A 20,657-nucleotide genomic window follows, 5' to 3' on the forward strand; every position below is an offset into this window, starting at 1 on the left:
GCAAGAATTTGATATATAAGAAATAGCAAGAAATGCTGAAGCATGAAGTATTGCTCAAGCAGCAAATGGTAATGAGGATTTCTACCTGGTGATTTTAAAAAAGGTGATTGCATTTTTTATCCTTTTTTTCCCCCCATTTTATTATCAGGGATCACTCAACTACATGCTGCTATGTCTGTTCTGGAGAAATGTATTTATAAAACTAATACAATAATCAGTTTGAGAATTCTGTAATAAACCAAAAAGATAAGCAAAAAAACAGCCAAAGCAAATGAACTTTGGGGTTTAGTCTAGAACTGTCTGGCTTTGTGACCTAATGAAGATACATTGATAAGGAAGAAAAATCTTTCTTGTATTTAAAAATAATTTGCTTATAATTAAAACTGAGTACCCTTCACCTTGAAGGTACATGTCATCGAGGAGAATAATTTAAATTTAAGTCTTTTTTTAGCCTGTGATTTACTGCATACACATACATATATGTGGTGGCATAAACTTAATGCTAATTTAAAGTTATTAAGACTGTTGTATGAATATAGAAGAACATCACTGTCATAAAGTTAGTTTCCGTCAGGCATCTTAACCTCTTGCACTCAGCCTTAAAGAGCCATTTCTGGGAGAAAATGTCTACAATATGTCAGCTGATATAATGCCAAATGTGACATCAGTCCTCTAAAATAAATGGCCGTACAGAGAATAGTCAATAAAGTGATCTGAAAGCAATGTTTGGAGAGCCCTACATCTTTGACTATAGAAAGAGGAACAAGATGTAGAATTAATTAGCCCATTTTTTTGCTTTGGGGCTTGTTGTTCTTAAAATTGTGTGTTGTTTCTGTGCCGTGGACTTTAAGGGCACAAGGTTTCCTTCTGTTTAATACTCCATGGATAAACAACTGCCCCCCTTTAATATTATGTGTACTTCAAGTTGAATAGGTGTCATCACAGTTTTATATATTCTACTCATATTTTTGTATTTAAGCTTTATGCTGTTTATCAAAATACTGAAAAGTATCTATTTATTGCAAAATATTTACAGCTCCTATTTATATTTGTGTAACTAAATCTTCTGTAAGTAAGCACACACTTACTCATCTTTCATACTAATGTGATATTTTCATTAATCCATGCAACATTTCAGAGGCTATGTCTCATACTCAGTTTATCATAAAATGAGCACCATTTTTGTCAATACAAAAGAATAGTGAGTAAAAGTAGCCCTAGTTTATAGGTAGGTAATAGGCATAGCTGGTAGCTAATCCTGGTAATTTAAATAGAGCTAGTTGTTTTCTGTCTGCCTTTCTGTTCAGAATTTGACATCCTTAACAGGCTTTTATTACACTTAATTTCTTGGGGTTGTTTTATTCTGAATTTAATGGCATTCTGCCTTTGTTGTCTGCTTCCAGTCTTGTTTCTTTATCCAGTGAATATTCTAGTTTACCATAAGTCATTATTTAATGTGATTTCTGAAAATGTAGATAATTGCTATCTGCCTGACTCAGTGTGCATATGTATGCAATTGTTTTGCTCCAGGACCTTCCACTGGCAAAGCATAAAACAGATGACCAAAGTACAAATTCAAATTCAACTGGAAACTATATATAATGTATAGGAATACAAAGGTTGTGAGGGTTTGTATTGTTTTTTTGGGGAGTTGGGTTTTTTGGTGTGGTGTTTTTGTTTTTACATCTCACAAGTTACAGTTGTCAGAAAGGTCAGTTGGAGCAGTCACGCCATCTATTTATGAATTGTGTTTGTAGACTTTTAATGTTAACCAATTTCAGGTCATAAAATACAATTATTTTCAGATTTTTGGAACCAGACTTCCAGGCCCTTCTTTCGTGATGTAGATTCTAAATTCTAAGGATATCTCCTTAGAGTTTGGAGAATGTTTGCCCTGGTATTTTATGATTTCTTATCAATAATTTAGCATGAATTATTCTATTTCAAATAACTTTACATATCTCTGAAGCAAAAGCATTTTTAAATAATTAATAAAAGGTTCCCTACTGCCTATTTAAGCTTTTCTCAAAACAAACAAGACCAAAACCAAAACCTGAAATTGGGCATAAGGGATTTTGCCAAATGGAAGACAGTGATAAATAATGCATATATAATGGAAAAGGACTGTTGCAGTAACCAGACTTGAAAGCATAGATTTTAGTACACTTTTCATTAGTAGATGCACGTTATAAACTGCTTGTTTTCTTTCAAATAAAACCAGATGTATTCTCCACCCCGGACAGCTCACAACCTAGGAAAAAACACAATTTGCAACTCTGAAAATTATTCAGAAACAAGTGGAAGCCTAGATGTTGTTCAGTAAAATCTAGAGAGAACAACAACAACAACAACCAGCTCTGTTGCAGCCTAGGTATATGTCTTAGTAGCAAGAACCAATCTTTTCCACGGATTGATTTGATTTGAAGGAGAACCTCTGGTGCAGAGGTGGCAGAATAAATACCTGAAGACTAATGTTCTCTGTTCAGACAATCAATACCAGCCCCATGACTATACTTCTGGCTACCTTCTAGTTAAAAACAAATTTTTTAATTCTGACAATTTAATTGCCATTCCCAAGTTCACATTAACTTGCTTGGGGAAAAAAAAGGCTTTAGGTAATTTTTCAAAGGGGGGGCAAGAAGGGGGGAATCCTTCCAAAATGGCTATTTATAAAAGTCAGTCTAGCAGTGTATTGTGGGGGAAAGAAAGAAAGGTGAAGGTAGTTTGGTAGCAAATGTTTGGGATAGAAAGAGTTAACTCTTCTCTGTTTGCCCTTTTATCCGTTCTTGAGAAATTAAACCAAAATACTTATATAGGTGTGAAAGTGCAAAAATAAAAGAGTACTTTAAACCTGTTGGCATTTTTAGATTGACCCCCAAAACAATATTTTGTGACAGAATCTTTAGCTGCTAGAAAATACCCTTATCAAGCTTTTTAGGAAGTGATTTGTTGTTTTTATTGATATTTGTGCAAAACTTGGGGTGAGGGGGACTTAAACAGCCTGTAGTGTCACCATCAAGGCAAGAGGCAGAGTTTAGAGCTTTGTGACTGCAAGCCACTAGCAGTGGATCACCTGCAGTATTGCAGTCAACTGGTCAGTTTTCTGTGCCTTGACTTAAGGGACAAAAAAGAAGCCTTAAAAATACTATTTTAAAATCCTGAGGTGAAAGTGGTTGTTTTTTCCATTCCAAGACCAGAGAGAGGCTTCAGGGAATCCTTTTTTTTCTTTTTCTAAATAAAAAAAAAGAAACAATAATAAGGGGCACATCTTTTCCCTGAATTACCTTTCCTGAATCACTTACCAGGCATTAAAATATATATATACACATGCAAATTAGTATGTTCTGAATTGTGCTTTCCAATACTTCAGTTTTTCAGATGGCTTTTAAGAATTGTATTTCACATGTAAGTTAAAGTTGTAGACCGTTTAAAATAATCTGCCTTAAGCTTACATTCAGCAAAATAAGCTAAATTATTATATTTACTCCCAAGTGTTTCAGAGATTTAACTGGAATAAAGAAGACTCTGCAGATGCAGAGATCCGTTTACAAAAAGCTACTTGAAGAAACTGTGTCTTACAGAGCAATTTTGTGAAGGATTGCATGTAATTACACTAATGAGTTACAACAGTGAAATTTCTGTGCTAGATGAATACTCTGTGGGAGGCTGCTATATCTTGTGTAACACAGAGACCATGCCTTGAGGTCTCACTCTTGAAAAGGTGTATGTGAATGTATGTTTAGTTCTGCAGGACTGGAGCCATAAGCTCTGATCATGCCAGGAATAGGCAGGCTTGGCAGAAAGGGGTTTAGGACTGAGATCCAGTGTAATACACCTGTGTGCATATGTGGGCACCGAATATGTCACAAGATGCCATGCTCTGTCATATGTATAATCAGTAAATATAGAAAGAAAACTAGACCATGGTCTACCTATGTAAGTGCATTTATCCGCAGAAAATAGGTGAATCGATGTGGAATACACTCAGTTCTATACACACGTTCATGTGAGCGTGTGTGTGTTGCAGGTGTAGCACTTTATTTGAGTCAGTACAGAAAAAGCAGTTTCTGGTTCAGAGCGTGATGTCTTATTGCCTTCCAGTAGCTACTATCTGCAGATGTGTAGACAGGCTCTGTGTCTTCCTGTGCCTGTGTGTATACACACGATTCATGCATTTCTGGAAATGTGGATGGGTAATATCACACACAAAGAGATAATAAAAATTTAGAAATGTAGACTAACCTAACTTATGAACTAAACTATGGTCTAAAATCTTTTATTGAAAAAGGCAGTTACAAACAAAAGATGTGTGTTTTTGAAGCAGCATGATATCATTAATTAGTGAAAGAAAACCTGAATAGGTGACAAAGATGTATTTTTCTTAACCAGACATCTTTGGCTAGGAAGCTGCTGTACTGATTTTATTATTTCTTACTGGTAGATGAGAACAAAGACTGAAGGACATATTAGTATTTTGGACAAGTTGGGCTAATTATAAAAATACTAAGCTTTGATCCTGGCTCTCAATTCAGTCTTAAATGAGAATAGGTAGAAGGCTAGCTTGAAATAGCATCTGTGGTATAACACAAATAGATTGTAGTAGAAGAGGCAAAAATGGCAGGTATGTACAGTGCCGATGGGGGTTTTGATACCACAAATATAGTTTCCCCGTATTTAAAAAAAAAAAAAGAAAACCATTTATTATCTTTGACTTTATCCCTGGGATGGTTTTGTTCTGTTTTACTTTTTTTGATCTTCAAGAGAGTGCTGGTAGGCCGCTGAGTAGCAGTGCATGTGGTGTGTATTAGTATACTGTTGGTAATTTTACTGCTGCTAACTTAAAATCCTCAAGGGGGAGTTAATTACAGGAAAACCTTTCTAAATATCAGCTGCATATTTTCCATGACAAGAAGGTTTTCAGCTCACATTGAACGACTCCAGAATCTGAGTTATTATTTACACGAGCACATTTTAGAAGAAAGTAAAATTTGTGTTTGTGCAATGCAGTTAAAGCTTTACAGTAATTTCTTTTTAAAAGGCTTACTTACAAGTAGCAGTTATGGGTTGGGGAGAAAGGATTGTGCAGAAATTACGTATTATTTTGTATAGCAAGTTAAATTTCATTTTCTTTGTGGTTTTTTGTTTGCCTTTATTTTGGATGGGGTGGGTGCTTTTGTTGTTGGGTTTTTTTGTAAGCTCAAGGCCTAAACCAGACCCAGGGTGTTTGGTGGTTTGGTAGCAGTTTCTTTGTTCGTGTTTCTTTTTTAGTATTCACTTAATTGAAAAGTTTATTATTTGCAATTTATGTGCATACATTTACTTAAAAATTTCAAACTTTATATATTGCCACTGGGGAGTTGCTGCCTTCTGTAAATGTTTGCAGATTAACATATTTTTAAAGTAGGCTGGTGGAACTTCAAATCGAGTATGGCAGCAATCAGGGGAAGCAGTGAGCAATGTGTTGAAGTTAGTTGGTCCTGATGTGTTTGGTGAATGTTTTTCAAATAACGTCTGTGCCATGGGCATTCTCAATGTGTTTTTTAAGAAGTAGTATTTTTATTTGACTTAGAATAACCCAAAACAACACGTACACTGCTGGGTTTTGGCTTTTACTGCAGCAAGTGGCAACTTACATATACAGTGAGCAATTGCATTTTTTTTTTCTTCTTTCCTTTTCCCTTTTTTCCCCCTTCGTTTTCCCTCCCCCCCTTCCTTTTTCTTTCCCCCTTCTTTTTCCTTTCCTCCCTTCCTTTTTCTTTCCCCCTTCTTTGTTTTCCCCTACCATTTTCTTTATCCCCTTCCTTTTTTCTCCCCCCCCCCTTTTTTTCCTGTCTTTATTTTTTTCTTTCCTTTCCCTTTCTCTCTCCTTTTCTTTTCCTTTCCTTTTTTCTTTTTTTTTTCTTTTTTTTTTTTTTTTCCCCTCTCCTTTTCTGACGCTGCTTTGAGCTAGTGATTTAAATAAGACAGACTTCTACCTAACAGTGCCGGGCCGACCCGGGGAACACTCCTGGTGGTACCGGCCACTCCCTTACCCAGCGCTGGCCTCCGCTGTCAGGGTGTGTGTGTGTGAGCAGCGCTCTGGCACGGCTGCGGCACCTTCCGCTGCCCCGTTACCGTGACACCCGCGCTCTGGGTTAAGCGAGCTTTTTGTTTCCTTCTCTTCCATCCCGAAAATTCAGATGGGCACAGAGGTGTCCCTTGCGAGGACCGGGCACCATGCCGTTGTGCCTTTTGGTGCACGCAGGTGCACGCTTTTCTCTGCCTACAACCGTGACAGTGTGGCTGAGATTTCATTATTTTCCCCTTTTTCTGTTTCTGGCCCACGTTTTTCTCCTCACTAAACCCGCGTATCGTTCCTGGCTGACCGCGTCGCTAACGGGAGTGCCCCGGGAGCGGGGCCGCAGCTCCACCGGTGCGGTGTCCCACCTTCCCGCTCCCGGGGCACTCCCGCTGCCCTGCGCAGCGGAAGCCCGTGCCCGCCGTGTCCGAGCGCAGCGTACCTCACCTGTGCCGCCGTGCCGGCCGGGCCCCTCCCTCCCCGTGTCCGCAGCTGCGCCGCCGCCGCCGGCCTGTTGCGCTGCCCCCGGTGCCGTCCCGCAGGGAGCGGCGGGGACGAGCGCGGCTCCCGCCGGGCCCGGTCCGGCCGCCGCCGGGGCGTGCCCCGCGTTGTCGCCCTGGGGCGTGCTCGGTTTGGTGGCGGCCGTGGTCGCTGAAGCCTGGGTCTGAGTCAGGTTAACAGGGCAGGCAAACGGGACCGGCTTCCAGCAGGAGAGCTCAGCCTCCGAAGGGAGGGAGGTTGCAGGGGAAGAGAGTCTGTTCTATTCTTTCTCCCTCTGTCATTAGCACTTGGAGTTAAACGCTGCAGAGCTCTGGATAATTTTGAGCAGGCTTAATAGGATTAAAACTAGATGTGTCCTAACATTTGAGGATTAAGACAGGTACTCCCCACAGCTAGTCCTAAACAGTTTTCTTCCTGAAAGATAGTCACTTTTTTTACTGTTTCCTCTGAGACCTGTCAGACAGCAATGTGTCTCTCTTTCGTTTCAGCTCCTGATGAGGAGATACTTGTTAAAGGAAAACAGTCCATCAAAAGTCAAGTTTTAGGAAATCAGAACTCAGAGAGTGAGGTCCTCTTGGAAGGCGACGATGATATCATGTCATTCATGGAGGAAAGAGAAGTGGAGAACTTAACGGGTAACTTCAACTATCTAATTTTCTCCTCAGCTTTTTACTATTTAAGTTCTGCTCTCCCCTGCTCCCCAGTGATTCGTGGTTTGGGATGCACACCGATAAATTGTTCCTTACTGTAACTGGGTCATTAAGATAATTTTCTGTGCACCTCAGGTGCTGAGGGTGTATTTAAGGAGAGTTGTACATTTGCTTTCTCTGGGTTTCATATCTTCTTGCTTTCACAGTAGCTGTTTTCTAAGAAACCTTCTTTAGACAAAGTAACTCTACCTTGAAAAGAGCTTCCTTGCTTTGTTTTTGACCTCATTACTCTCCTCAAATCATTAGATCTAGCAGACAGTTAGGCAAGTGTTCTGTAATGAAAGGCTTTGGAGAGCTTTAATTTTATTCCTGAGTCTGTAAAATTGTATATCTTGGTTATTTACTTGGTTAAAGAATCTATACACTTAGTGGGTTTAAACCCTGGGTTTCAAACCCCTTGTCACTCCCTCCTTGAAGTCCCCTCTCCACAGATCACAGCCTTACTAGACTTCACTTCTTTCTTCTTCTGAAGAAATGCTATTATTTCACATCTCTAAATTTCATTAATTTCACTCAGTTGCATGCAGCCTTTGCTGATGTTGCAGTCTGAGTGGAGCAAGTCCATTCTGTACAGTTCAAAATGTAAACCCAGAGTAACTGTCTCAGTTCAGGGCTGGGGAGTTACAAGCCATTTCCATTGTTATTTAAGGATCGTGGGGCTTACAGAGAAAATGCAAACTTCTCTGCGGTGTTCTGCTTTCTCAGCTGGTATCCATGTACATTTACTTTAAAGAAAAATGTCATTTCTTGGATAATTACGGTTCCCTGAGAAGCTAGCAGTGTAATCTTATGTTGATGTGTATCTTAAATATGATAATTCAGTGAAATTACTGGAAGCAATTATTCATTGGCAGTTTGCTTATCCCTGAACTGCATTCCACTCTTTTTATTCTATTTATTTATTTATTTTTAAGCAGAGTAAAAAATACAGCATAATGTAAAAATAAAACCTGCCTAGGAAGAGTGAAATAAAATCAAGTCATGAGAGAAAAATACAATGGCATTTTCTGTATGCGAATATTTTTTTCCCGTTTCCACCACGAGCTTCCTTCTCAACAGCCTCCTATGTGTTTCCTTCTCTTCTATTATTCATTCATTGGCTCGAGTAATACATTCATACTGTAATAGAGGTGAAAGGGGAGTTTAATTATATAATCTCAACAATGGCAATAGGATTAAGAAGTAATCCTCGCTAATAAAGTGGTGTGGGTTAGAAATGAAGTGGAAATTGTCAGGGTTCTTCTGCAGGACCTGGGCTGCCCCAGCTTCTGCAGCTGTCTGCTAGCCCTGTAATTGAATGTCTGCGAGTGATTGAAAAAATGTTATTTCTCCTCTGGATTACATGCTAATGTACAGAGGGCAAAGGGAGACAGCAAAAGAACACATAGCTGCTTATTTCATCCATTTGTAGGGGTGAGCTTTGGGAAATCATGGCAGTTCCACAGCTATCGCATGCCCATCTGCAAACACAATGTATTTGTACGCTGGGAATAGAGGGCAAAGCTGCTCTGATCTCAGCAGAGCATCTCTTCTTTTGTCCTAGTGGCACACATTGAGATTGATGTGAGATTAAGGACCATCACCCTCCTAACAATCGATGGAAATGACAATTCATCTGAACTTTTTGTCAGTTATTCTCACGTTGATTACCTGAGCGTGTGTACCTCATTTATAGATGCTTTATTAAAACAAAATTGTTTGTGTCACTTTCATATTTTCCACTGATTAACAAAAGTCAGATAATACTGCAGCCAAGTAACTTAATTTCCTTACCTCTTAATCAGCTGGATGACAAACCTTACCTGTTTTCTTTCTGGATGTGTTATTTTATATAATATGTTCTGCATTGTCAGATCTATGCTGAACCTATTGTTTTCAGTAGTAGTCTGATTTGTCCCTGTGATAAACCCTGCGGAGATGTGATTATTCCAATAAAAATTCATTCAGTTGGAAACCAGCCCTCCAGCTGTTTACTCCCACAGTCCCTGAGCTACACTAACATTGTGTGGAATCCTTGAACAATATTTAATGTGAAATCAAAAGCATCTTTAAAACAGTTTTCTTTAGGCTCTGTAACATCGTGTAACCTTCACAATAGATTCGTAGCATCCATGAGGGAACACTTAAGTTAGACAACTTTGAGCCTCGACTGCTGTGTTCATCTCTGAGGAAAGCTATTGAGACTCTCCAGTACCTAAAGAGCATACCTGACAGTAAAGATTTTAAGTGTTCATATGTGCAGTCTGTCTATTGTGTATAACGGAAGATATGCAACACTGGAAGTTTCTCGAAAAGAAAAGATGTCTGAGTAAAAACTATATACTGCCATGCTAAAGCCAGCTCTGGCACGTATAATGTATGCATTGGTTTGCAATTGTAGCTGCTTCAGTGTTCGGCAGTGCAGAGACACTGCAAATCTATTACATATGTTCTTTTCCGGGATAAAAAGAGGTTTGCTTCCTAAGGAAGAGCTATGCTCTTTGCTTTCTTTATTTTAATGTTCTAGGATTGAAAAGCAAGTCATTTGCACTCAGGCTGTTTTCTGTTTTGAATATTGTTGGTGTTTTCACTTTTTGGCAGGTCCAGTTGCCCTAAGCACACCAGCCCAGCTTGTGGCCCCCTCAGCAGTAGTGAAAGGCACTCTTTCCATCACTCTTTCGGAGCTCTACTTTGAGGTGGATGAAGAAGATCCCAGTTTTAAGAAAATCGACCCAAAGGTAAGAGATCATTGACCCTGAGCTCTGAGAGATGATGACAAATTACTGAGACCTTTAATTCTTCATTCAACTTCCTTTATCCCTATTGGCCCGCAGTGTTCCAGCTTTAATAAGTTTGGGACTGACCACAGATGTTACTGAACTTCACATAGGTGACACCTCCTTCCCTTCTCCTTTCTTTCCCCCTCCCACAATTCGACCCTACTTGAATGTTAATTGGCTTGCTGCAAATAAAGCTCCAGGGAGGCATCTTAAATAAAGACATCTTGAATCACAGGCCTGTGTGAATAGTGGAAAGTTCAACGAAGCTTTTAGCCCAAATGCTGTGGTTTACTTTCCTATTTTTATATAATGCCAATGTAACATAGTGCTAAACTTCCTATACTTGTAAGCCTTCAGTGCTTCTATATCATATTATTCTATAACAGCTTTTACAGGGCCTGTTAGTATTTATTGTGCCTAAGCAGAATGCATAATTGCCCTCTTAAAATACGTTCCTGAACTGACTTGCTAATTTCCACAAACTTTATTTGCTCTGAGTTACTTGATTACTAATATTTTGCTTAAAATTAGTAACCTTTGGTAAAATTCCTATTTCAAAGGCAGTATATTGTGTGATTAGCTTAATAAGCTTGCACTTGAATGTTTTCTAGATTATGACAGCATTTCAGTATTTATATATGTAGCATTTACAGTATTACAGCAACATTTCAAAAGTACACGATCGGTAAATTATTCTTGCATCCCAATTTAAGAAGTGATGGCTCTTGGGTTTTTAGTATCTGCTTAATAGTAAACAAGGTAATTTCTTTGTGAAGGGGGGAAAAAAGTCACTGGAAGTAGTAGTGGGTTTCTGCTTGTCTGTTAGAGAACACCTTGTGTGTCAAGTGCCGGTTCAGTTCTTTGTTCCTACTGAGTAAATTGCTCTTGTCTGTATTAAAAATGGCATCAGTGGGTCTGAAAGCTGGCAGTATCAAATCCTATCAAGGAATAAATTTAGTTTGGAAAACAATGCTCTCAAATTCTTAGAACTAGAATTTAATATATGTAATTAACTAGAATTGTGATTTTTATGTGGTACCATAAACGAGATTTAACTTTTGATTCTGAAGTTGTTTTTTTTTTAATATTGTGGAAATCATTTCAAGTATGAGATAGCTCTTAAAATCTTGATATGCTTACTCCTTCCATAGTAGTTTTTTAAAAACATCTAATGATAAAAAGGATATAAATATAAAATGTTAAGACAGTTTGGTATGTTGCTTTATTGCATTTTCCACCTAAAAGGTTTTGCTTTGTATTGCATTAGCATGAGAAAAGTCTTACAGATCTGCATTACTCTGCATTTTTGTTTTCCATGGTTAGCACTTAGGGTGCTTGAGTACAGCTACTGATTCTTACCCTTCCCGTTAATGTTTTATGGGGGACACTAACATGCAACATATATTCAGCTTGCTTTATTTTCTGGTTTTGAGTATTTGGTAGCTGTTGTTTTTTAACTGTGAGTAGGAATTCTGGTTTGGTTTGACTCTATCTTTAATTCTGTGTTGGAGATACTTTTTTTTTTTTTGGGGGGGGGGGATCCTACAGAAGGAGAATTTGGTTACATGAAATGTAGGCTACACCTCTTAGATTCTATTTGTGATGCTGTGTTAGCTGGAGGTCATAAAAGGAGGGAAGAAATACCTTTTGTAATGTCTCGGGGGAGAGGGGGCTAAAAATCAAATTAAGTATTTTTATTTTAAGAAACAAATAAGCTTGCAACTCGGCTGTCTTTCAAGCATTAACGCCTCCCTGCCCCACCCTCTGCTTAACTTACTGTACCTTGATAGCCGTGACTATCAAGACTATCTACCAGACTAGAGCTGCTGTAGGAAATACCCCTTGGAAAAGAAAAAAATCCTGGTCTTCTGTAGCTCAGCAGGACTGTTTAATTAATGAGGCTTCATCTGTTTGATACATTTTAAGTTCCTTGTATATTTGTATAAAGTACCGAAAAGAAAACATTGTGACAAGTTCCTGAAGAAAGACCTGCCGTAGAGATAGCACCGGCCTCGATAAGATCGGCGTGCGCTCTTGCTCGGGACCGGTCCCTAGAGGAGGGGCTGGCCCCACGGGCTAAACCCTTTCTTCCTGCCAAGTGAACTGGGGAAAGCTCTCTGAGGACCCCGTAAGAAACTTGTGGAGCACCCCCGGGTTTTAACGCCCGAGTTGGAGAGGCTCACGGCGGAGCGGCCGGGGTGTCTGGAGATGCCCGGGGTGCCGGGTTCCGGGCACGGTGTCCCCAGCGCCTTTCATAGCTGGAAGTTCACTTCCCAGGCTACTATCGGACTTGTTAATTTCGTTTTGAACTTAAAGACAAAAGCGACTCCAATTTGAATGGCTATTTCTTTCCGGCTCCGTCCCCAAAGAAACGGAAGTAGTCCTCCCTCTCGGGCAAGAACTTGTATTTTTACCTCCTTTCCCGCCCCCCGAAGGGACACGAAACTTGCTCGAAATGGTTCGAGCCGGCGTTGAAGCCTTTCGGGTGGCTCGAGGGGTAGTGCCGCCTTTTTCAAAGCTTAGAAATGCCCTTCCCGTTAAAAAAAAAAATATCCTACCAATATTTCTAAAGCATCCTGAGGAAACCTAAAGCGAGATCGCTACGGCACGAAATACGGGGCTGGAGACTCGGGGCTTAGGGGGATCGGGTGCTTCCCTTACGGTTTATGTAATCCTCCGGCTACGCGGTTTTATGCTGTACTTAAAAATCTAGGGAAAACAAATGTTTGTTTAAAAAAAAATCGACCGATTGCTGTAAAGTGCATTAATTATTCTGGGTAGATCTATACTTCCTTCTTGTCAAAGTCAAATGGATAGAGAGCGCGTTCACTCTGGGAAGCGAAAGCAAATTAGCGATGGATTTTTAAAACAAAATACAAGCGCTTGAGGTTTACCGTGGGGCGGGGGGAGGGGGGGGCGGAGGTGGGAGGAGAGAGAAAAAAAAAACAAAACCAACCAAAAAAACCCAAACAACCAAACACTAAAGAAAACTCTAAGAAAAACAAAACAAAACAAAAACAACCCAAAGGTAACGAGCGGAGGGTAGGAGATGGCAGGCTCTAATTTTGCCTCAGTTCTGAGGAGCTGCTGTGAGACGCTCCACATGTTCTCGGGATTTAGAGGGGAAGCTCAAAGTCATAGAAATAGAGCAGATGTTGTCACATGCCAAACTACAGAATAGATAAGATTATTGTTTTCTTAGACTCATTGTTTTAATAAAAACTAGAGGGAAGTTTAGAATATGCCAAGCTAAGGCTTTGGCTGGGTGTTGCGCTTAGACTACCTTTACATCGGGTGTTTCTACTTCTTTTAAAGATTTTTAATTCTGAGGTTCAGGAAGAGTCTACTTGCCTGAATTTTAAAACCATTCACGAAAAGTCAGCTTAAAGTTAAAGTAATATTTTTATTACTATTTGCAACAAGTCAGTTGTGGGGCACATAATCTGACCTTGGCACCGAAATACATTTAACATCAGTAAAACTTTTTTTTTTTTTTTTCTTTTAAGGGAGATTTGTACATATAGTTAAATAATTTTTCACTTGGTGACAACATTCAGGCAAACAAGAGAGCATAAGAAAAGGACTATACATGGATTGGAAAATGTACCTTTCGGGTTTCGTTTGGGAGTTGCAAAAGTCCGATTGCTTCTTTTTGTGACTTTTTAAAAATTCACATGGGAGGGCGGGAGAGGAGGCTCTTCCCTTCTTCCGTGCAAGGCGGCGAGAGTTTATTTACGCCGGGAAACCCGTCTGCGAGTTCTTAAAGGCCGAGCTGCAGGTGGGCGCTCTTCGTTCGTCGCCTTTTCCCGTCGTCGTTTGAGTTAAATAGAAAGTTTTTAGGCGCCGTCGTTGTTTGCGGAGGGCGAGTTTTGCCGGCGGGGATTTGAACCCTATAGCTTGTCGAGGCTTTTGGGATTGGTGAGGATTTCTCTGGCTAGCCTCCAGGTCTGTTTGGCAGCGCTTTCCAGGGCCGAGTGGGGTTTGCCCTGAAAGAGGTCTAGGTTGGGCAGGAAGTAGTGGGGGCAGCGCCGGCACTGCAGGCAGGAGATGAGCTGCAGGAGGATGCCATTGAGCCGGTCGCCCAGGCACGCCTCGTCCCAGTCGGTCTCCCGCGGGTGCTTCTCGCACTCGTACAGCAGCAGCGTCTTCATGTGGTAGTTGTTGAGGGGCTGCCCGGGGAGCTCCAGATGCCGGTCGCGCAGCGTCTTCAGCACCGAGAGGCACTTGTTCCGGCAGCCGCCCATCAGCAGCCGGTTCTCGGCCTCGCCGAACTGCAGCACCCATGCATCGCTCTCGGCCGAGCTCTGCTTGCCCGTCAGCGAGTAGCACTCCTTGGAGAGCAGGTTGAAGCCCTCTGCCTTCACCTCCGCCACCCGGTTGGGGCCGGGCCAGGGGATGTGCGGCATGGGCCACTGCGCCGCGCTTCGCGGCCAGATCCCGGTGCACTTGAAGGCGGGCGTGATTTGCACCACGTATCGCTCCCGGATGCGGAGCTTCACCTCGCTGGTGTCCGCGATCATTTTCACCACGTCCCGGTAGCTGCACTTGTCCACGGCCTGGGCCACCAGTGTCTGGAAGCGGGAGCGGATCTTGCGGGCGGACAGGTAGCCCGAGGCGGTGATGAACTCCACCCAGAGGGACATGCTGCGCTTGCGACCGTCGCTCAGCTTCAGCACGGCGCAGCCCGGCAGGGAGCCGTCGTCCACGAAGTTGAAGACGCCCATCTGGTTGAGGTAGAGCACCACCTCGAACTCGGTGGGCGAGATCACCTCTAGCCCCTCGTAGCGGGCGTCAATCTCGCTCAGAGAGCTGATGAAGCGCGGCTCCTGCACTTCCACCTCCTTCAACACGTCCGACACGACCTTGCACACCTCCCGTATGGTCTTGGCGATGGCCGCCTTGCGGGCCTGGCACCGCTCCGTGTAGTATTTGTTGAGCTGGTAGACCAGCTTGGCCTGCGCGGCGATCATGTTGGGGCACAGGTCCGGGCTGTACACCGGGCTCTCGCAGTACGTTGAGGGATCCAATGCTTTAGCGGTGGCTGCAGCTTTGCGGAGGGCACCGGCCAAATCGCAGACCCCCACCCCCTCCGGGAAGAAGGCGGCAGCGGCGCGCCGGTGGGAGCAATTAACGGAACCGGGGCGGACGACGAAGCACAAAGGAGCGAAGACGGCGACGATGAGAGAAATGCGAACCGCAGAGAGCGGGACGGCGCGGGCTTGGCAGTAGTGCCGGGGCAGCGGGCAGCCCCCGCAGCTCCCGGAGCGCCAAGTTTCGAGTGGCGGCGGGGGCAGGGAGGTCTGCGCTGTCTCTGCGCTCCGGCGCCCACCCCCCCGGGCAGCGACAAAAATACTGTTTCAGTAGTTCATGGAAAGAAAAAAAAACACCAACACCCGAACAAACTTCCCCGGACTCGCAGAAGGTCCCCGCAGCAAAGCCGGTCGGCGGCGAAGTTTAAAACCGTACACGATACTAGAGGAGGAGAAGAATGCGAGCAATGCCCAGAGCGGAAGAGTGAACTCTCTATCTGTCTGTCTGCCTGCCTGCCTCTCTCTCTTTCAGTCCGTGGTACCGCCAGAGATGTGCATGAGTTTGGCTGCCGCTCGCTCAGACTGTCAGGGGGTGTTGTTGATTTCCCTTTTCCTGCTGGAGGCGTTGTCTGAACCCGGCTCTGTGGCTTTCTCTATCTTTACGCGCAGACGTGTGCACTTGGTCTGTGATCGCTCATTCCTGTCCTGCAGCTCTATATAGGTTGCTTTGAGATATATATATATAGATAGAATTGGTTTGTTTTTCTTTGCACAGACTGTGTTTTATCCTGAGTGGGAGGAGGGCGTAGCTGCTGCGCCCGGGATGGCTTCTCCTCCTCCTCCTCCCCCTCCCCACCCCTGAAAGTGCGCGCCGAGGTTCTCACTCTCCGCGCCTCTCCTCCTCGCCGTGTGCCCTTCTCTCTCCGGCAGGGCCGCCGGGCCCTGTAGTTTATGAATGGGGCCGGGGCCCGGCCGGGGGGCGGAGCCCCGCCTCCTACAATCGCCGCCGAGCTGTCAGCGCCGCGGCCAATCGCGGCGGGCGGCGGGGGCGCGCACACGCTCCCGCGCGTTCACTCCTGCTTCCTTCCCCGGTGGCGGCGGGGTCGTGGTGTCCGCCTGCCTGCCCGCTTCGTGCCGGCGCTGACCGGTGTTGTGTGTGTGTTGTGTGTGTGTTGTGTGTGTGTTGTGTGTGTGTTGTGTGTGTGTTGTGTGTGTGTTGTGTGTGTGTTGTGTGTGTGTTGTGTGTGTGTTGTGTGTGTGTTGTGTGTGTGTTGTGTGTGTGTTGTGTGTGTTGTGTGTGTGCGCGCGCGCAGGGCTGCGAGCGTCCTGCGACGGGTGGGAAAAAGCGGCAACTTCGCCGTCACAGGCGGAGGTAGCTGGCTGCTCCCGTCGCTTGCTGCGGAGAGGCCCAGCGGCGGTGCCGGTGCGAGAGGGGAAGGGAGGGAGAAAGGCGTGCCGGTGCTTCGCCGCAGGCATCAATCTTACTTCGCTAATACCGGGCTGCGGCAGCAAAAGTGAGACCGTCACCGGAGCGGAATTGCACACCTTAGTTTTACTGCTCGCAGTCAGGGCCGTAGTCACGTTAATTTAGATAAATCTGGTGCCATAAAGTTCTGTTCGTCCTCCTAAAGTGCAGGATTGAGTTATTCGAAAGGAAGCGATATCATATGCAAGTTTGAATTAATAAGAATATTGAATAATTCGGAAGTAAAACCGTAGTTGTGACAGCTCGGAAAGAGCAGCTCGCTCGCTCTGCTCTCACCCCGCAGTAGCTGCTGACAAACACCACAAGTGCCTCTCCTGCAGGAGAGAAGGGCGATGTCCACCGCTGCTGCTCTGGGGCCCGGGGTGCGTTTTCCTGCAGCGGGAGGGCCGTGCAGTCCCGCAGTGGGTACCGACGGGCGGGCCGAGGACCCACAGGGTTGCGGGGCACGGAGCAGGCGGCGCGGCCGGACCCGGCGCAGTCCCACCGCGAGTTCCTGCAGCCTGGCCAGGGCCGTGGGATTCCGGCAGGGCCGTTCACGCGCGCTGCGCTCCTCCTTGCGGAGCCTGGCTTTAACCAGCTCGCAGCGGTGGGGCTCGGTTTCTTGTTCTTTCCTCTTCTCGCTGCAGCTGGCTGATTTTAATAAAGAAAATATCGCCGTCTGTTTTCCGTATGCATTTAAATTAGAAACATGTCTTGTGCCGGCCGTACCGCTGCGCGCTGGAAGAAGTAAGTACGGACCTGCCCGGCGCCCTTGAGGCCCCGTTCTCCCCGCCGCGAGGGTCGGCTCGCTGCTTTCCCCGGTGCCCCCCGGGCGGTCTGCCCCCGGGGCTGGGAGGGGGCTGTCGCGCCTGCCCGGCCGGCCGGGGTGCCCCATGCTCGGCGGGGCACAGGCTACCGGCGGTGTCAGGTGTCCCCGCCGGTCCCGACCCAGTTGGAAAGGAGACGAGCCCAGAGCAGGAAGGCTCGGAGGAGAGCAGTCTCGGAGGGGTAGGGAAGAGGGGGCAGGCTGCGCCGAGGGCTGAGCCGCTCTCACGGTCTGTAGGCGTCCCGGGGCTACAGCGGGGCAGTTCGCCCTGGGGCGCGGTAAGTGTCTGCGGACTCTGCCCTGGGGACCCCCTTTGCCTGCGAGGAGGGTCTCTCCGAGGGTTCGGCTGGTCGGGTGGAACTCAGAGGGTCCTGCGCCTCGTCTCCGGATGCCCTCCGGCAAGCGGAGGAGTTAGTGAGGGCTGGGGGTCCCTCTCACACGCCCCGCCGGAGCTCCCGGAGCTCGCTCGCAGCCTAGCTGGCGCTTACCCGCGGTCGGGCTAAGCGGAGGGGTCAGAACGACCACGAACCCGCCGAGCAGCGGCGGGCGGGGAAAAGGCTCTACGGGGTTTCGCCTCCAGCAGAGAGCGGGGGTTTTCCGTGGCCGGGGCGTGGAGGAAATGCCGGAGCCATCAGGCGGCCCGGGCAAGGGTGGGGGGACGCGCGTTCGTCTTTTCAGGGTAGAAGTACAAGGAGGGAACGATTCCCCCTCCCACTCCCCCCGGTAAGGTGACTAATGATGGAGCGTTACTAGTGTTCAGATTTAAAACAATTCATTACCAATTTTCCCGTCTGAGGTTGAAGCCCTAGTAAATAATAAATCAGCGAAACAAAAGCCGACTTTAATTTATTGCCCCAGCGCTAATTAGAAACATCATTTGAGCAATAAACTTAAACACTTCCAGCAAATAATGCACGTGAAACCCTTCTCTCCTGCGTCGGAGCGTTTGCGGTCGTACTGCATTAAGACTAGCTTCATCTGTGGCGGAATTTGCTCTCGCCGGGATGAATAATTGAAGGAGAACAGGATCCGAGGAGGCTATAATTGAAGAGCCCTTGTCACCTCTGCTTTTATGTATGTTAGCGTAGAAGTCCATCAGCAGCTCCTTGACGGTGTATAAAACGAAGTGGCAGCCCCTCCAGCAGCAGGAGATACTGTATTCCATTAAAAGGACCGTGTGCGAGTGTGTGCTGCAGAGAGGGGAACTCTCCGGGCTAAAAGCCACTTAAGTCTGCAGACCGATTGATCTGTATTCTCTCGTTATAATCCGCCTCATCATACTTGAGTTAATGAGGCAGGGGCTGGGGTGGTCTGATGGGCCTTGACAAATTCATTAGGGAGGCTGCGGGACATTTTATTTGACTGTTAAACATCGTGTTTGTTTGGTTTAAGCAGTGCCAACATCAGCATGCCGCTGCCTGGAGCAATAGCGATTTGTTAGCAAGGGCTGCTGTGAAAAGGCACTTCCCAGTCCAGGGGACTGGGTGTGTGCAGAGTCGTTGGCCCCGCTCCCCCCCCCGCCCCGGGCCGTCCTCTCGCTGCTGTGGGCAGCCCCGCGCTCCCGCCGGGCGCACACGGGCGGGCAACGGGGCTCCCGCTCGGCGAGGTCGGCGAAGGGCTGCAAGTGAATGCGCGCAGCCTGTTTTGTTTGTGTTCCATCTCCCCCCGAGAATCCTTTTTATTTGTATTAACCCTTAAAAGCCAGCAACAGAAGAAATCTGGAAATCAGCTCGGAGTTTCAGCAAGAAGCATGCAAGTTTCTTACTGTATTGCGTGTGATACAGCATACATGCATTTGCTTGCCTAACCAACTTATTAATGGCATATATTAGCTATTTCAGAGCTTTTTAATTCTCAACGGTGTATTTTAAACTTTCTGTAACATGCTACTGACACAAGGTCTAGTTTTTTAAAGCAGATCGAAGTTTAATCAAAGTAACTTGAGTCTATTAAAGAATTTCTGCCAAATCTTCCCTTCTTCTCCCCCTTTTCTCTCACTGAGGGGGGGGGAAAGTGAATGCAGGAACAGGTGCTCCCAAAAGGAATAAGAAGTATTTTTATGAATACCTTATGAAATATGTATGTGTACATATGCACTTTGTTCATGGTAGCTTTGTAGATGAGATCCAGCTAGTGTTTCATTATTGTCTAGTAGTTGGTTTTCTCTCTCTCCTTTCACTTAAGGGAAACAGTTTTGTGGAAAGCAGAATAGTTAGTCTGCTCATGGAACCTAACATCGTAGTTTTTATTTATTTTTTCTCCCTGGAGATCAGTCTTCAAACATTCTCAGCTTTAAGTGCTTTGTAGGACTCTGCTTCCATTTATAGCAGAACAGTATGGGAAAAGAGCTAGTGCCCTTTGCCTGTCATTTTCATACATTCCTGCACTGCTGATGGAGCTTGAACTGCTGCAGGGAATGTATGAATTTGAAAAGAAATGAGTCAGTAATGCATGTTGTATTTCTCCACAGCAGAACTGGGTTAATACTTACAGTAAATGCTGCTGTGAGTTTGACAGATAAAATTCTGTTTACTTTCTACAGTATAGTGTGTACCTCTTCTTGAAAGTTGTGGTTTGGCTTTACTGTCTGTTGACCTGTTCTAAGGACTGTGTGTTGGTAGCACACACTGGGGGAGAAAAGATGGTTTAATTTCTACATGCGCCATTAATGCATCTCATCTGTCAAGAGTGTTGCGTAAATATTGTACTTTTTTCTGTGAAGATTCAATATTATGGTAATTAATTTATACATGTTCCTAAGTCTCCCTTAGCTTTCATTACTGCAGCAGGAAAGGGCAGGGTTCCAATTACTCCTTTAAGTACCTAATTTTTACTTTCCTATTGAGTCTTAAAATGTGAACATGTCCATATTCTGGTGCTTAGCCACCAGCAACCTGCAGCTGAAGGCTTTCTCTAATGCTTTGGATCTTGTACTAAAGGTAGCATCTTCTCTTTTCTCATAACTGTGACATCTATTTGCTGTAAGATTGCTTTGGGTGCTAAGTACTGGTTTGTAAGTTTGTGTTCAGTAAGTTAGCAATTAGGGAAAATGGGACACGTGCACTAGAAAAGAGCATTTCTAGTGCCGTCGTAGTATTTTTTCTTGTTCAAACTTCTTGTAGGCCTTTTGTTCTGTTTGGATGCAGTTGGGGGGGATGCATGCTATTTTATCCAGGAACCAAATTTGCATGTGTTGGCTGGACTTCATTCACAGTAATTGATTAATTACATTAGTAACATAATTTATTTTTTTTTTTAAGTAGGAGAGTACGTAATGTTCTGAGATTTTGTTATCTTGACCTCCAGTT

General features: G+C 44.8%; 2 protein-coding genes across 4 annotated transcripts in view; one reads left to right on the forward strand and one right to left on the reverse strand.

Annotated features, from left to right (window-relative positions):
• Positions 1–20,657, forward strand: part of LRBA (LPS responsive beige-like anchor protein) — a 401,187-nt gene that overhangs the window by 211,369 nt on the left and 169,161 nt on the right. For all 3 annotated transcript variants that reach the window (XM_062602815.1, XM_062602814.1, XM_062602816.1), the window contains exons 39-40: positions 7,048–7,194; positions 9,850–9,986. In XM_062602815.1, the coding sequence (XP_062458799.1) occupies positions 7,048–7,194; positions 9,850–9,986 (284 nt within the window). The remainder of the gene's footprint in view (positions 1–7,047; positions 7,195–9,849; positions 9,987–20,657) is intronic.
• Positions 13,771–15,057, reverse strand: MAB21L2 (mab-21 like 2). The gene has a single exon (XM_062602806.1). The coding sequence runs from the start codon at positions 14,996–14,998 to the stop codon at positions 13,919–13,921; it is 1,080 nt and encodes a 359-aa protein (XP_062458790.1). The 5' UTR covers positions 14,999–15,057; the 3' UTR covers positions 13,771–13,918.

The sequence above is a fragment of the Pezoporus occidentalis genome, unplaced genomic scaffold (genome assembly GCF_034315485.1).
Source record: "Pezoporus occidentalis ecotype Australia unplaced genomic scaffold, CSIRO_AGI_Poc_V1 ctg79, whole genome shotgun sequence".
In the NCBI taxonomy this organism is placed as follows: domain Eukaryota; kingdom Metazoa; phylum Chordata; class Aves; order Psittaciformes; family Psittacidae; genus Pezoporus; species Pezoporus occidentalis.

Coding starts and splice junctions, on each gene's coding strand:
- MAB21L2 (XM_062602806.1), bottom strand. CDS start 14,998: ATGATCGCCGCGCAGGCCAAGCTGGTCTACCAGCTCAACAAATACTAC.